A 15,522-nucleotide genomic window follows, 5' to 3' on the forward strand; every position below is an offset into this window, starting at 1 on the left:
TTCTGGTGCTGTGAAGGAACACCATGAACACATGAACTCTTGTAAAGGGAAGCATTTGATTGAGAACTCGTTTACAGTTTCAGAGGTTTAGTCTATTACCATCATGACAGGGAGCATGATGAGAGAGAGAGAGAGAGAGAGAGAGAGAGAGAGAGAGAGAGAGAGAGAGAGAGAGAGAGAGAGAGAGACTGGGTCTGGGCTTTTAAAACCTCAAAGGCCAGCATCAGTGACACCTTCTCCAAAAAGACCACACCTACTCCAACAAGGCTACATTCCTAATCCTTCCCAAGGAGTGCAACTCCCTGGTGACTAAGCATTCAAATATATGAATCTGGGTGCGGGGTCTTCTTAGTCAAACATCACAAGCACTGTATGTATATAGAAGGAAAAGGTGGCCATCATTTCTTTTCAAAGCAGCCATTGTTTCACACTTTAACAATGCCCTCTAGTGCCCAGCTCTGACATAAATCAACGAAGCGAGTAGCTGTTACCATTTGACCTGAACTATGTGGTTTGAAGGATGAAAGGAAGTAACAGGAGTTAATGCAAATGCATGCCTGTAATCCTGCATTCTAGAGGCTGAAGCAAGAAGATCATAGATTCAAGAACAGCCTGAGCTACAAAACTACATCCTTTCTCAAAAAAAAAGACACAAATAATCTTCCTTTTCATAATTTTGTTTACATTTTCCTTGTGTATTTTCTAGTGGAAAATGACCCTCACTTCATCATTTACCTGCCCAAAAGCCAAAAGAATATTTGTTTCAATATTGACTCAGAACCTGGAAAAATCCTTAGCCTGGTGTCTGATCCAGAATCAGGTAACATAAAAGCAAATTATATTTGAATTAACTATTTGCATCATGGCTATGCTTCCTTCTGACCACCTGGGATTCCTTTCCTTTTCAGCTCATTAGATATTTTACAGTTTCAAAAGTTTTATGATTAGTGAGAAATCAAATTATATATCAAGCATTTCAATTATAGCTTAAAACGTATATTTGAGAATGAGCTAGCTGATGTTATTTTGATTTATTTTATAATAAAAATATTAACTGAAAAATAAGATTCTATAAAGAAAAATACTGTATTATGAAAAAAATTATTTTCTTGTTAAATTTTGTAAATACAAACTGTGGGACTAACATATGGAGCCCAAGAGAGAAAGCATCTCTTCACTCACAGGGATTTTAGTCAATGGTCAGCTTATCGGTGCCAAGAAGGCAGAGAATGGAAAACTAAAAACCTACTTTGGAAAACTGGGATTTTACTTCCAAAAAGAAGACATGAAAATAGAAATCAGCACAGAGACCATCACCCTGAACAATGGTTCTTTTACATCTCGCTTGTCCTGGTCAGATACAGCTCGACTTGGGAATCAGAGGCAAGTAGTGTTTCATCTTGATTCCCATCTGCCCTTAAAACCTGGCTGCAGAAATAAGCCCGTGCTCAACGTCAGCAAAGAACATACAGTCATCATTGTAAATACATGGAAGTCGAGGTTCGGGGAAGTTGTTCTCATCTACTGCGCTATCCCTGGTACCAGAAATTGTTTCCAAGCTCACTTTGTCTTACTGACAAGCCACAGTGCACGCACGGCATACAGTAAGTGCTCAACACGTGTGTGTTGTGTCAGTAAGCGGATCCGTCCATGGAAATCTGTAGGTGACTATATAGGAAAGTATGCTCCAAGCAGTATGACTGCATTTTATGCAAGAGTGTCTTCCCTACTCACTGACTGTTAGAGATATGCAATATCCTATAGCACAGACATGGTGACGCTCCCAATGGAGAGTCTGTATTAGGCCCAAGAATGACTTGCTTAAAAATGTCTGCTCTGGGGATGGTAAAGACATTTGCTGCTGAGATTGATTACCCGAGTTCAGTCTTAGGACCCACATAGTGGATGGAGAGAACAAACCCTTGCAGGTTGCCCTCTTCTGACATGTACTAGTGAACAAACAGCATGCATACACACATGGGCACAGACACACAGATAACACCCAGTAAATAGACAAAATAGTTCAATATTTAATACAATGTCTGTTCTGGAACTGTCTAGAAACTAGTTCTGTGTTGACTTTTACATAGGGTACTTATCTCTGTGAAGAAAGAAAAGTCTGTGACCCTCACCCTGAATAAGGAGATGTTCTTTTCTGTCCTGTTGCATCATGTGTGGAAGAAACATCCAGTCAATGTGGACTTTCTGGGGATCTACATTCCCCCCACAAACAAGTTTTCACCCAGTGTACATGGACTCTTAGGTAAGCATCTCAACCATGGACATGCAGGGACTGACTTTGACAACTATATTACGAGCTGGGAAGGTGGTGGTAGGCAGGTAAAGGTGGTGGTAGGTAGGTAAAGGTGGTAGGTAGTTAAGTAGGTAGGTAAGTAAAGGAGGTGGGTTGGTAGGTAGGTAAGTAGGTAGGTAGATAGATAGGTAGGTAGGTAGGAAGGTAAAGGTAGGTAGATAAAGGTGGTGGTAGGTAGGTAAAGGTGGTAGGTAGGTAGGTAAAGGTGGTAGGTAGTTAAGTAGGTAGGTAAGTAAAGGAGGTGGTCGGTAGGTAGGTATGTAGGTAGGTAGGTAGGTAGGTAGGAAGGTAAAGGTGGTAGTAGGTAGGTAGATAAAGGTGGTGGTAGGTAGTTAAGTAGGTAGGTAAGTAAAGGAGGTGGTCGGTAGGTAGGTAGTATGTAGGTAGGTAGGTAGGTAGGAAGGTAAAGGTGGTGGTAGGTAGATAAAGGTGGTGGTAGATAGGAAGGAAGGAAAATGCAATGCAGCAGCGACTTTGACAATTACAGGTAGATGTTGGGAAGGTAGTGGTAGGTAAAGGTGGTAGTGAGTATATGGTGGCGCACATTTTTAATCCCAGCACTGGGGAGGCAGAGGCAGGCAGATCTCTGTAAGTTTGAGGCCAGCCTGGTCTACAGAGTGAGTTCCAGGACAGCCAGGGATACACAGGGAAACCCTGTCTGGGGGTAAAAAAGTTGGGAAGGTGGCTGGTATGGCTACAAGAACAGAGGGCCCAACACAGCAGGGTGACCAGGGAATGTGATAGCCAAGGCCAGATGCCCAGTGACACCAATGTGGCGAGACAAGTGACAAAACAGGATACAAATTGTGCAAAGACTTTTTTCTGTGACTGCAGAGAGGTGACTTAGGTCTGTGACATGCAGGTAGTTTAAGGGTTCAGATGTAAGTATGTGGCATTCAAGCCGCCCTATTCCTGTGATCTGAGCTACACTCTCCAACGCCCACCCTGTCTGCTGCCATTAGGAGAGCAGCACCCCACTGGCGGTCCAGTAGACCAGCATCAAGTATGAAGGGATTCCGGGGGTGGGGGGAACCAAAATGTCACTTGAACCCAATGATAGGCCTAGGATTCCGTGAATTAACGTCTCTGCTTTGCGTCACTAGGGCAGTTCATGAATGAGCCGAGCATACACATCTTCAATGAGAGACCAGGAAAAGATCCGGGAAAACCAGAGGCGAGCATGGAAGTGAAAGGACATAAGCTGACTGTCACCAGGTAGGCCTTGGATGCAGAAGGCACATGAGACCCTCTCAAGCGCCACAAGTCACTGACAACAGACACACAAACAACGTTTGCCAAAAGACGGTTCAGATAGCCCAGATTAAATGCAAGTAATGAGCACACATATGTGCACGACACCATGAAATGCCGAAATGAATTAATCTAGTGCTCCCCTCCGCACGTTAGAGCCCTACAGTCAGAAACGGAGCAATTGAAAATGCTGACCAAAGAAAAAGATCATAAAATATCCAGGAAGCCCAGTGCCAGAGAAGGCATGCATATTTTATGTAAGGGCTTCTTGAAGACGGACAGACTGAGTGTATTTTGGGAGAGTTTTTCTAGCATGGCTCACATCCATATGCTTCATATTGAAGTGGGAATTTAGCATTCTGAGCATAAATTATAAATCTTTGAATTTTCCTCCTCTCTTTCTTGTTCAGTTATCTCCCTCGTGCTTAATTTAATATCATCTTAAAGCATTTTCGTCGTTTTGATATTTTATAAAGTAGTCTGTTTTCCTTATTAGACATACAGAAATGCTATTATCTTCCACATAATTAAAATGTAACTTTACAGAGAAAATTAAATCACAAAATTATATATGAAATATTACACAATATAGACACATGAACTAAACGGTGGATTCTGAGTACAGCACCAAATAGTATTGGCTGAGTTAATAGACATCAGCAAGCATGGAGGCACCTCGGATTCATCAGAGAGCACGGTTAGCTATGGCACTGGGTTCTATTTAGCCTTTCCCTTCTTTACTGTTCATTTGCTAATGTTACCCTGATGGAAGCACCCCTGTAGGCCAGCTGCTAGGAGGGTTGTCTTAATCGTCTGAGGACACACTGATTACTCTGTTCTTCTTGCACCAACCCCAGACACTGACACCTCTTTTTAACTTGGGGGTCAGGAAAGGAGTGGGGGTGGGTATGGAGTAGAAAGGGACAAAGGACAAAGGAAAGAGCTGCCATGTTTCCTGCTGTGCCTTGTTCCTGTGCTGTATTTTCCCTAAGCATACATGCCATTTTCCTTTCAGAGGCTTACAGAAGGACTACAGGACGGATATAGTGTTTGGAACGGATGTGCCCTGCTGGTTTGTGCACAACAGTGGGAAAGGTTTCATCGATGGGCACTACAAAGATTACTTCGTACCTCAGCTCTATAGCTTTCTTAAGCGGCCTTAATGGTTTAGGGTTTTGGAAGTTGTATGTGTACGTTTTCTCCCTTGACACTTTTTGCAGCTATGCCACGGCTCCAGCAATTCAAAACAAACCCAGATGTTTTAGTGGTCTAAAAGAACCTACCTGAAGAAAATAAACATTTGCAAACACGTCTGGTGTAGGAGGTCCTTCTGTCTATGTGTTGCTTTCATTGGTTAATAAAGAACTACTTTGAGCTTATGGCAGGGAAGAACAGAACTAGGCAGGAAAAGCTAGGTTGTGTGTTGGGAGGAAGAAGAGCGACACCATGGATCTGCTGGAGACAGACGCTGGGAATTTTACTCAGTAAGCTACTGCCACGTGGCAATACACAGATGAATAGAAATGGATTAAATTAAGATGTAAGAATTAGTCAATAAGAAACTAGAGCTAATGGGCCAAGCAGTGATTTAATAGTTTCTGTGTGGTTATTTTGGAACTAAGCTAGCCAGGTGGCCTGGACAAACAAGCAGCCCCCTTCCTTCTACACATGTCTCAGGAGTTTGCTTTCAGATGATGCATGTTCATTGAGATGACACCCAGAAAGTGGTTGGAGAGTCAAACTGCCACGGAGGCCAACCCCAAGAGTTGGTATTTACTGGGAAAACCCATCTACTTGCTGTTAAATGTCACCTCAGCACTAAGATTAAGCACACACTTGCTGTTATTACACAGAAGGCTCAGTTGGGAAACTTTGGGTGAATCCTGACAATAAACAGGGGATACTCCTTCTTCACAGCTGCGACATGACAGAGATCGACACTCAACTCCTGTGTTGTAGGAAGAGTACTGCCAAAACTGGACAGACATTTATGTGCAAAATTTGGGGTAACAGTTCTATAGAACTCTTCTATAGAATCAGCCTCATGCATGTAACTCAGGTGACCAAACTTTGAAAGTGGATGTTTCAACACTCTTCACCTATAAAATTAACTTTCATCAGTAGATGTCAAATGTAATCCCTCTGAGACAAGAAATATGTTGACTTGTTTTCTATTTTAAATGAATAGTCAGCCTTAGATTTCAAGTAAGGCCAAGCACTTAGTGGAAAGAGCTGGAAAAGGACAGTTTTCCTCCTAAGGAAGTCTGTTCATTCTTTGGAAGATGCCATAAACAACTTACAACTTGATACTTAGTTATATACAGGATGAACAACTGAGATTTCAGCCAACTAGCACCAACCTGCTCCTTGTGAGATATATTAGCTATCTTTTGGTCTCACATGGTCCAAATATCAATCACACAGTTACCATTAAACCAATTAAATGTGAATTTCATCTTAAATAAATGGGAAAAGTTAATTGAGAAAAACAAATCTCAGTTGAGATTATACCTGAGTTACGAGGTTTTGTTTTTTTTTTTCCAAAATTTTAAAGACTGTTTGTTTTAAAGTGACTATAAACTAAGTCAGTGTTCTTTAAGATAAAAACTGGAAACGCGAAGGGTTGGAGAGTTGGCCCAGCAGTGAAGAGCATTTCTGCTTTTGCAGAGGGGTCCAAGTTCAGTTCCCAGCACCCATGTGTCAGCTCATAATCATTTGTAACTCCAGGTCCAAGAGATCCGATGCCCTCTTCTGACCTGTGCAGGGTCCTGAACATAGATGGTAAACATACAACCACTTACATGCACACAACATAAACAAATAGTTCTTTTAAACGCTAGAGAAAAAAATCCTAAATGAATAGAATTAAGCAGTATCTTATTAAATGTACATGTGTGTGTGTGTGTGTGTGTGTGTGTGTGTGTGTGTGTGTGTATATATATATATATATATATATATATATATATATATATATATCCTGATTGCCTGGTTCTCAAGCATGAACTTTGTAAATGACAACATCATGAGCCAATGGTCACAGAAAATAAAAGAATGTTATGTTCTTACAACCTATGGGCCACCAGTTAGGCACCCTTAGACCTAACGAATGTTCCAAGACATTTTCTTTCTCCAATAAGGCCCAGAGAAACCAAGGGTAGGGCACAATAGCAACTGAAGGATTTATTTTATGTGTATGATGTTTAGCAGGCACGGACATCTGTAGAGCATACCATGCAGTGCTCACGAAGGCCATAAGAGGGCACAGGATCCAGGACTAGGGTTATGGATGGTTGTGAGCCATTATGTGAATGCTGGAAAGTGAAAGTGGGTTCTCCGCAAGAAAAGTTGGTACTCTTAGCAGCTGGGACGCCTCAACAGATTCTAAAGGATTTTTTAATAAAGTGACATCTTTCACTGATCTTATTTTAGCAAAAAATAAGTGACTTCAATGATTCACCAGAATGAAGGTCAAGCTTGCCTGATTAGAAACACACAGACACTAATGTGGTATATGAATTGGCTTTTTCCAAATTGTCTTACATGAAACTTTACTAAGTATTCTTTAATGATGGTTAAAAAAAAAACCATCAAGGGAGTATTATGAAAGAAAAAGGAACAAAGATAAAGACAGTTTTGGCATTTAAAAAACATTAGATTTCATTATAAATTTACCCAAACAACTATCCAGTAGTTTAAATAGAACCATTCTTTATATGAAACGAATTCCCTAACACAGTAGAGTTACATAGTACCTTGACTAACACCAATTTGATGTTTTACAATTTCAATGTATTGTTAACAAATTTTCAAGCTCAAGCAAGTTTAGATATGTCCTCATACTGAATACCTTCAACTCTACGTCCTTTCAGAGGTCCAGTTTCAATGACTATCGTGGCTGAAAAAGTCTTTTCATTGATGGATTCTAGAGTGCCTTCATTTCCTCTGTAGCCACCATTTAAAACTAGAATTCTCTTCCCTGGTGCAGGAATGACAGTCTCTAAATGAGTCTGGTCCAGTTTCAGCCTGTCTCCAGAGTCAATCATCTTCACCACAGCTGTGTACCTGTCAATCACTTCCTTAACGACACCCTTTTTCTTGTGATATTTCTCTCCAAGTTTCTTGGTTATAATTTTTACAATGATGCCAGGCTGTAGCCAGGAGTCTGTTCGCGCATTTCTTTTCTTTTCCTCTTCAATCTCCATGATTTCGTCCAGTGCAGACTTCTTTTTCTTCTTTGCAGACTGAGCTGAGCTCTGGGATGGTTCTTTTCGTTTCACTGATGCTGCACTCCCAAGGGTCTTCAGTGCACTTGGTCCCAAAGAACTTGACTTGGATGATGTTGCTCCCGCTGAGCTACCTGCTCCTTTATTCAGATTGAATGTAACTTTTTCTTCATCATTTTCTCGGCTTAATTCTGTAAAAACAGGCGTCTCCTGCTCTTTCCCCTCCAGACCTCTTCTCACCTGTTCCTCAATGAATTTGGCAGTTTTTTCTTCATCGTCCAGATCTTGCTTCTTCTTTTTTTCCAATTCCAGTTGCCGGCGAATAGTTTCTGGGTCTCTGTCTATGTACTGAATATACCAGCCTTTTGGTGTCTCATCCACTTTACATAAGCCTTGGGGGGAAAAAAAAGAAGCCCAGCATGACTTTGTATATATCCAAAGTAAACTGCAAGCATACTGTGTTCCAACTCTGCACATTTACTCATTCAGTAACTATAACCAAGTATCCTCAAACACAAAGCTCCGAAACACAGGAAGCTTTCATTTCCATGCGTACACAGCTACACTGAGGTAACAATTAAACGAGAGATGCCCAAGGAAGAACTTTAAGAACAACTGTCCAACTACACCAGAGTTCTTACTGTCTAATGAATACAGAAGGATCTGTTAACTTAGAATAAAGTAATACTATAAATAAGCAAAATATTGACACCAAGTTTTTCCTGTCTTCTTAATTTCTCATCATCATATGAAGATTAGAGATGGGAGAAAAAAGCAACTTGAACAATCACCTCGAGATAGAACATGAAACATTTCCTAAAGAGGATTATAAAGCTGAGTGCTGGTCTTCATGCTATAAACCCAACACTTGGGAGACTGAAGCAGAAGGACAGCCATGAGTGCAGGCCAACTTGGGGCACATACTGAGCTCTAGAGTAGACTGGAGTACAGGGCAAGCCTCTGTCTCAACACATAAATGATGGGAATGGGGGGGGGGTGAATACGGAAGAGAAGGAAAAGAAAGAACGGAAAAGGCTGCTAATAACTTTTTAAATAATTTTATTACTTTATTTGTACATGTGTGGCACATAAGTGTATGTGGTATAGATGTGTATGTATGTGTGGTGCATAGGTACGTATGTGTGCAGACATATACGTGGAGGTCTGAAACTTTCAGGAGTTGGTTCTCTCCTCCCATGTGTGTCCTAAGGATCAATCTCAGGTCATTGGACTGCTAATAAGAAACTAAATACAAATATTATGGATTGGAGATGAACTGTCTCATAGAGCTCATGTGCTGAGAGCTTGGTCTCCGTCATTGTGAAGTGACTGGATCTGGAGACTCTGACCTCATTGGCGAATTAACCCATTCACAAACTTTATTCTGATAGCACTTCTGAGAAGTGGTAGAGACTAACAGGTATGGCTGGCAGGGGGGAGGGGCCACTGGGCCACTCTGGAAGGGCACATCTCACCCTAGCCCTCTTGCCCTCCTCTGCCTCATCATGTGCCCCTGGCATGAAGCTCTCCCTCACCTCAGGCCCAGAAGCACAGGAGCCAAGTGGTCATGAAGCGAATTCTCACCAACTGCTAGTCAAAACCAATTTTCTTAGGTATTTTGTCCTAGTGATGGAAAGTGCCTACTACAGAATGCTTCAGTGCACTGTCAAAAGAAGTCCTAAAGCTGGCCACTGCGTATCCAAACCTGTAACCCCACCCCTGGGAAGCAGAGGCAAGAGAGTCATAATTTCCACTGCAGCCTGGACTATGTAAGTCCCAGCTTCAAAAATTAAGAGACAAAAATGGCATATAACAAAGTAACTATGGAATAGTAGGTTCCCTCCTGCTTTCCTAATTGCCCTAGAGATCTTATTTTCCATAAAATCAGGCAGAAACGGACAATGACTTCTCTCACAGAAATAAAGCCATGGAAGACCAGTTCACTACTCTCCTCTTACCCTCTCTGCCCAGCCACTTGGTAAAGTCGGTCAGCGTTTCCCACTGAGTGGCATTCATATGGATGTGCTCTCGGTGGCTGATGTATTCATTGTAGACAATGTTGTTGTGGACTCTCTTAGTGCCTGAAAAAAAAAAGTGACACTGTTGAGCCTGAAAAAACCCCACACAATTATGAGATTGTTATTTATTAAATATTTAAGATGTTTACCAAAGCGTCTCCTCAGAAGTTCCAGAAAGTCATTTCGGAATTCTCTAGAGAAGAAAGAAATGAAAACATTAAGGTACTTGCTACAAACATAAAACGCCATCTTCTTGAAGTTTAAGCAATCATAAACTTTAGTGACCAGATGTCACATCAACCATCTATGTTACCATGTGCCAATGTGCCATAAACCTTTAACGTGACCATAGAAAGAACTGCAAAGATTAGCCTGGAGTTGAAATGCTTGGCCTTAGTAGAGCAGCCATGGTAAAAGCTAGTACATGTCTTTAGGTTCATCATAGGGTCTTTGTTCTAATGACTACTGACTATTGTGGTATAATAATACCACTCTGTCCAGGACGTCACATCTTAACCTTCAAGCAGTTCTAATAAAGTCAACTAAAAAAGAAATTTAACAAAATAACATAAACAAATTTGAGGGCATGTCAGAGGGGATTTTAATATGGACAGTGAAATATGATTCAAAGGCCAAAAGGGAAGCCCATTCCTTCTTAACAGATTGTGAGTTTAAGACTAACCTTGGCCACACAGTGAGATCTTAAATTAACAGGAGTGGGACACACACACACAAAGACCCATGTATGCGCACTTGAGTGTAGGTACACAGAATCTGTGTACATATGGAGGCCAGAGGTCAACTGAGTATCTTTCTTGATTGCTCTCCACTTTATTGAAGCAGGGACTCTTGCTGAACGTAGCAATTTAGCAAGTCTAGTTAGTGGCTTGCCGCAGAAATCCACTGTCTCTGCCTCCTGAGCACGGGGATTATGGGCTTCTCATCATGCCTATTTGGCTTTATTGTGGATGCTGCAAATTGCAACTCTGGTCCTCAAATGTGTACGGCAACCATTTTATCCTCTAGGTCCTCCCCCAGGTCCCTATTTTATTTGAATACAGGGTAAATATATTAGTATTTTAAATAGACTAATAAGAGTTTGTAACTTTTTTCAAATTTAATTTCAAATGTTAACACATATCACCCATAGCCCTTTGGAATCTTTAACATATGTATAAAGGGGTCCTCAGAAAATATCTAGTTTGGAAAAAAAAAAAAAGGCCAGGCGGTAGTGACGCAAGCCTTTCATCCCAGCACTTGGAAGTCAGAGGCAGGTGGATCTCTGTGAGTTTGAGGCCAGGCTGGTCTACAGAATGAGTTCCAGGACAGGCTTCAAAGCTACACAGACAAATACTGTTTAAAAAAGATAAACAAAAAGGCTAGTATTGGTAATAGTTAACAGAAAACAATTATTAGTACTAGACACACTTCTCAGTCCTTTAAAAATATTAATTCTCTCACTCTTCTTCCAGACCTACACAGCAGCCCAACAGCTGGTCAGGGTGCCACTTCAGTGCCATCGTACCCATGAGAATACTAAAGCACAAAAAAACTCACGAACCTCATCCCAAGGCATCATCCAATACCCCTGCAGGAGGAAAGATGTGAGGCCAGGCAGTGCTGAATTGAAAGAAAAGGGAAGTTCTAAGATACACTATGGTTACAATGGCACTGATTGATTTCAGAAGACAAAGACTTAGTACAGTGAGACTCCAGCCATCACAACAAGTAAGAGACAACAATATAAAATAGTAAGCACTTCTATTACACGGCCAACTTAAGAGGGAAGACTGAGTGACTTACTCTGAAAAGTAATCCATGAACTGCTGAGGATTTTCCGACGCCAGCAACAGCTGTCTTTGATGAGATTCAGACATACAGTGACACTTGAAGCCATTCTAGGAGAAATGCAAAGGGCGTTAAACTCCCGCCTCCACATCACAGTGCTCCCCACATAGTAGGTCATTAAGCTTCTAAATGTATCCTTTAATGACAAATTCTTTTTTAACTTGTAAAATATAGGTATTTTGCCTGCATGCATGCCTGTGCACCACTTCTGTGCTGTGTCCAAGGGGTCATACTACAGTGTTGGAACCACTGGAACCAAAGTACAGACGGTAGGGGTGCTAGAAACAGAACCTGGATCCTCTGGAAGAGTAACCAGAGCTCTTAACCACTGAGCCATTTCTCTAGTCCTGATAAATTATTTATACAAAATCAAATGGCTAGCTATAACCATGCTCTAGCTTGAGTGTGTATGTGTGGGGGAACCAGAGATGGGTGGCAAGTTTTCCTGTCGCTCTCCAGCTCATTCTTTCAAGATAGGGTCTCTCATTGAAACTGGAGCGCACAGTAAGCTCTCTTGCCTCTGCCTTCAGTAATTAGTTTTACACAGGTACTGGGGATCCAAATGCAGGTCTCCATACTTGTGTGGGAGAAGACTGTACTGACTGAGACTTCTCTGCAGCCCTGTGTCAAATTTTGCTTCCCCAGAGTTGAGTCTTGTAACCCTATCAATTACTGGGTAGTCAAGGTCAAGAGACTGGAAGCAGTGCTGTGAAACAGACATTTAAAATGTTACCAGACCCTGACTTCACTGTGGGGATTTAACCAACTCTTACCCAGCACCTGCTTCTTAGCAAGACCCTGGGGGGATGCAATGGGGCAAAAAGGATCATATCTGAGTTTCCCCTACAAACACTCTTTTCTCTTGCTTTCTTCCTCTTTTGTTTATTATCCTATTACTTAAATTTTGTTAACTGTATTTTAGCTGTGCTTTTTAAGACTGTTAAGAAAAAAGCAAGTGGGAGCTAGAGATGGTTCAGTGGTTGAGAGAACAAGCTGCTCTTGCAGAGACCTAGAGTTCAGCTCAGTTCCCAGCATCTACAGCAGGGTGCTCCCAACCGCCTGGGACTCCAACCCAGGAGATACAGCGCCTCTTCTGACATAAATAAATAACTTAAAATCAACATATATGCTTTGGTATATTACTTCTATCTTTATCTGAACTTAAAATTTCGATAGTACAAATAGTACTTACTAACTTTTTTTTTTTTGAGACCAGGTCTCACTGTGTTAGTACACCCTGGCCTGAAACTTGTGACCTTTCCATCTCTGCCTCTAGAGTGCTGGATTAGAGGTGTGCGCCACCACACCTGCACCTACTTGATCACCCTCTGAAGTTATTCTGAAATCAAATTCTCATGAGAAGAGAATGAATGACTACTTCTGTTAAGTGTCAGGGTGTTTTTTCTTTTTGTTTGTTTGGTTTTTTTTTTTTGTAGGTTCTTTTGATTCTGGCTGCCTTCCTCCTTCAAAGGTGCTCAAGGGAAGGAAGATGCTGGCTCTTACACGTTCCCTTTTCTATTCCTACCCTGCAATGTGGGAGAACTGAGGAGGAAGAAGATAAGAGCCATATCCCTTTGACCTTTCCTAATCCATTCCTTTGGATTTCTAGAAGTTAATAACATTTTGTTTTCCTTTTTATTTATATTTAAATTTATGGAAAGCAATACTTGTCTTTGTTACCAAATCTCTTTTGAAGTAAAATTGAAATAACCATTTCTTTCAGGTAGTGCACAAATTAGGGAAAATTATAGGTGGTCCATGGATGACTAAGAGGTTAAAAAATGACAGTAAGTATGACAGAGTTTTGAAGCTGACAGTGGTGGCACACCTTAATCTCAGCATGAGGGAGGCAGAGGCGAATGGATCTCTGTGAGTTTAAGGTAGGCCTGGTTTACAGAGAGAGTTCCAGGTCAGAAAGGGCTACACAGAGAAACCCTGTCTCAAAAAAAATCAACAACAACAAAAGAGACGGGGTTTTGAGATCTAGCCAGTGGCAGTGGGATTGAGCAGCATGGCGTGAGTTATTAGGAACATGGTAAGGGCAGTAAGGTAGCTCAGTGGGTAAGGGTACTCATGTCAAATGCTGACAACCTCATTTCAATCCCCAGGACCCTCGTGCTAGAAGGAAATAACCAACTACAGGTTGCCCTTTGACCCCCGTTGTGTGTGAGACTTGTATGCCCTTAATTGGCATCAGTAGGCATCTGTAGACATTTGGTGACACATGCTCATAAAAAAAAAATAAAATACTATAAATCGGGGGGCATGTAGTATAAATAAAACTCAGAGACAGAAATTGGGGTTCAACCTGAAAACCAGAAAAGCAAAGCCGCCAAGCCACTAGAGAAGTCTTATCTCTACCAAGGCTGAGTGCCGCCAACTAAGCAGACTGACTTCTCTCTTCTCTTTCATATTCCCTGTTGCTGGGAGTAAAGGCGTCTGACTCCCGGAAACTGGGATTAAAGGAGAGCTGCGGTCACCTGGATCTGTTTCTGCACTGATCTTGTGTAGCCCAGGGTAGCCTTGAACTCACAGAGATCCATCTGCCTCTGCCTCCCAAATCCTGGAATTAAAGGTGTGTGTTGCCTCTAGAAGCTTTAGCTGGACTTTAGGCAAGAGTCAATTATTAAAATACAAAATACCACTATAGGGGCATAAAGAAGTAGTTCAGTGGTAGGGCACTTGCCAGGCATGTGTAAGATTCTGGATTAACTTGTAGTACTGCTAACAAGCAAGGCTCCTGGTCCCCACCACCACTACCACCAGACTACTGAGCAAGTATTACTATGAAGTGGGTTGGTCTATGTCTTTGACACCAGCTCTAGAGAAGCAGAGGCAGGTGGATCTTGTTTGAGGCCAGCAAGGTCTATCTTCATGGTGAGTTCCAGGCCAGTTAAAGTTATATACTGAGACACTGTCTCCAACATAAAGCAGAAATTAAATAGAGTGTATTGGATGATGTAAAGGAATTTTTATTGGGTTTGCTCTATTGGTGGCATTTTGACATACTGAAACGAAAAGGGCAATTACCTTGATATGTTGATCACATATTTAAGTTTTCAAAGGTTAAGTATACTGACATTTATATAATTTATTATAAAATATTTCAGAAGAAAGTTCGGTAAACACTTAAGGGTAACTTCTAGGTGCTATGGAACGCACGCCTGTACCTCCTGATATCTATATACTGAATCTCTGACCCCTAATAGCAGTAACAAGTGGGAACTTTGAGACATAATGACATTTAAGTTATGGGGAGACTCAGTCTCAAAGGGGAAAAACAAAACAAAACAAAACAAAAATACAACCAACCCAGTGACAACCTCAGAGCACGCAGGTACAGTGATTACCTCCACTTTACCAGGAACAGGGCACTTTATTTGCCCAAGCCCGTATCTCTATTAAGCAGTGCAGTTTGAGTTCCTAATTTTTACCGACCCCAGGGAAGTCGGAGCCTGGCAATCAGTAGGTGCCTGTCTGGGATCATTTCTGGTGGAGCTGGAGCGTCGCGCGAAGGGCACTGAGGTTCACAGACCTCTGGCTAGGGAAGACTGCGCGGAAAAACGCTCCGAAGCGGGGCGCAGCGTCGGTTGGATACCGGGGTCTCTGGCGGGACCCTCGGAGTCGCGGTCACTCTGAGCCACTTACCTCGTCACGGCACTGTTTCTGGCACATCTGGCAGTACCAGCGAAGCTTCTGGAGCCCCTTGGACTTGATTCTATTCGCGATAGCTTTGGGGCTCAGAAAATCCGACTTGCCCATGGTGACCCAGAGCACTACAACGCAGCCGGAAGCGGAACTGGATCGACGCGAGGACAGGCGGGACTAAAACTGACAGCAGGAAGTGGGTGGGGCTAGGGAACCAGAG

At 41.9% G+C, this 15,522-nt stretch overlaps 2 protein-coding genes across 2 annotated transcripts in view; one reads left to right on the plus strand and one right to left on the minus strand.

Annotated features, from left to right (window-relative positions):
* Window positions 1-4,874, plus strand: part of Itih2 (inter-alpha-trypsin inhibitor heavy chain 2) — a 40,175-nt gene extending 35,301 nt beyond the window's left edge. Inside the window, exons 17-21 of the mRNA XM_075970348.1 lie at window positions 707-820; window positions 1,185-1,383; window positions 2,091-2,263; window positions 3,418-3,529; window positions 4,581-4,874. Coding sequence (XP_075826463.1) covers window positions 707-820; window positions 1,185-1,383; window positions 2,091-2,263; window positions 3,418-3,529; window positions 4,581-4,728 — 746 coding nt within the window. The 3' untranslated portion in view covers window positions 4,729-4,874. The remainder of the gene's footprint in view (window positions 1-706; window positions 821-1,184; window positions 1,384-2,090; window positions 2,264-3,417; window positions 3,530-4,580) is intronic.
* A 2,379-nt stretch (window positions 4,875-7,253) lies between these two features.
* Kin (Kin17 DNA and RNA binding protein) lies at window positions 7,254-15,462 on the minus strand. The gene is made up of 5 exons (XM_075970349.1): window positions 15,303-15,462; window positions 11,610-11,704; window positions 9,956-9,999; window positions 9,747-9,869; window positions 7,254-8,180 (listed from the first exon to the last, which is right to left on the minus strand). The coding sequence occupies exons 1-5, from the start codon at window positions 15,414-15,416 to the stop codon at window positions 7,378-7,380; spliced, it is 1,179 nt and encodes a 392-aa protein (XP_075826464.1). The 5' UTR covers window positions 15,417-15,462; the 3' UTR covers window positions 7,254-7,377.
* Between the last annotated feature and the right edge of the window lie 60 nt (window positions 15,463-15,522).

This window comes from Microtus pennsylvanicus, chromosome 4 (assembly GCF_037038515.1).
Source record: "Microtus pennsylvanicus isolate mMicPen1 chromosome 4, mMicPen1.hap1, whole genome shotgun sequence".
Taxonomy (NCBI): Eukaryota; Metazoa; Chordata; class Mammalia; order Rodentia; family Cricetidae; genus Microtus; species Microtus pennsylvanicus.

What these genes read in the sequence shown, in the direction of transcription:
- Kin (XM_075970349.1), bottom strand. Translation starts at nt 15,416, where the DNA reads ATGGGCAAGTCGGATTTTCTGAGCCCCAAAGCTATCGCGAATAGAATC. An exon ending in AGAAACAGTGCCGTGACGAG is followed by an intron (nt 11,705 to 15,302) that starts GTAAGTGGCTCA and finishes CATTTCTCCTAG; the next exon opens with AATGGCTTCAAGTGTCACTG. An exon ending in ACTTCTGAGGAGACGCTTTG is followed by an intron (nt 9,870 to 9,955) that starts GTAAACATCTTA and finishes TTTTTTTTTCAG; the next exon opens with GCACTAAGAGAGTCCACAAC.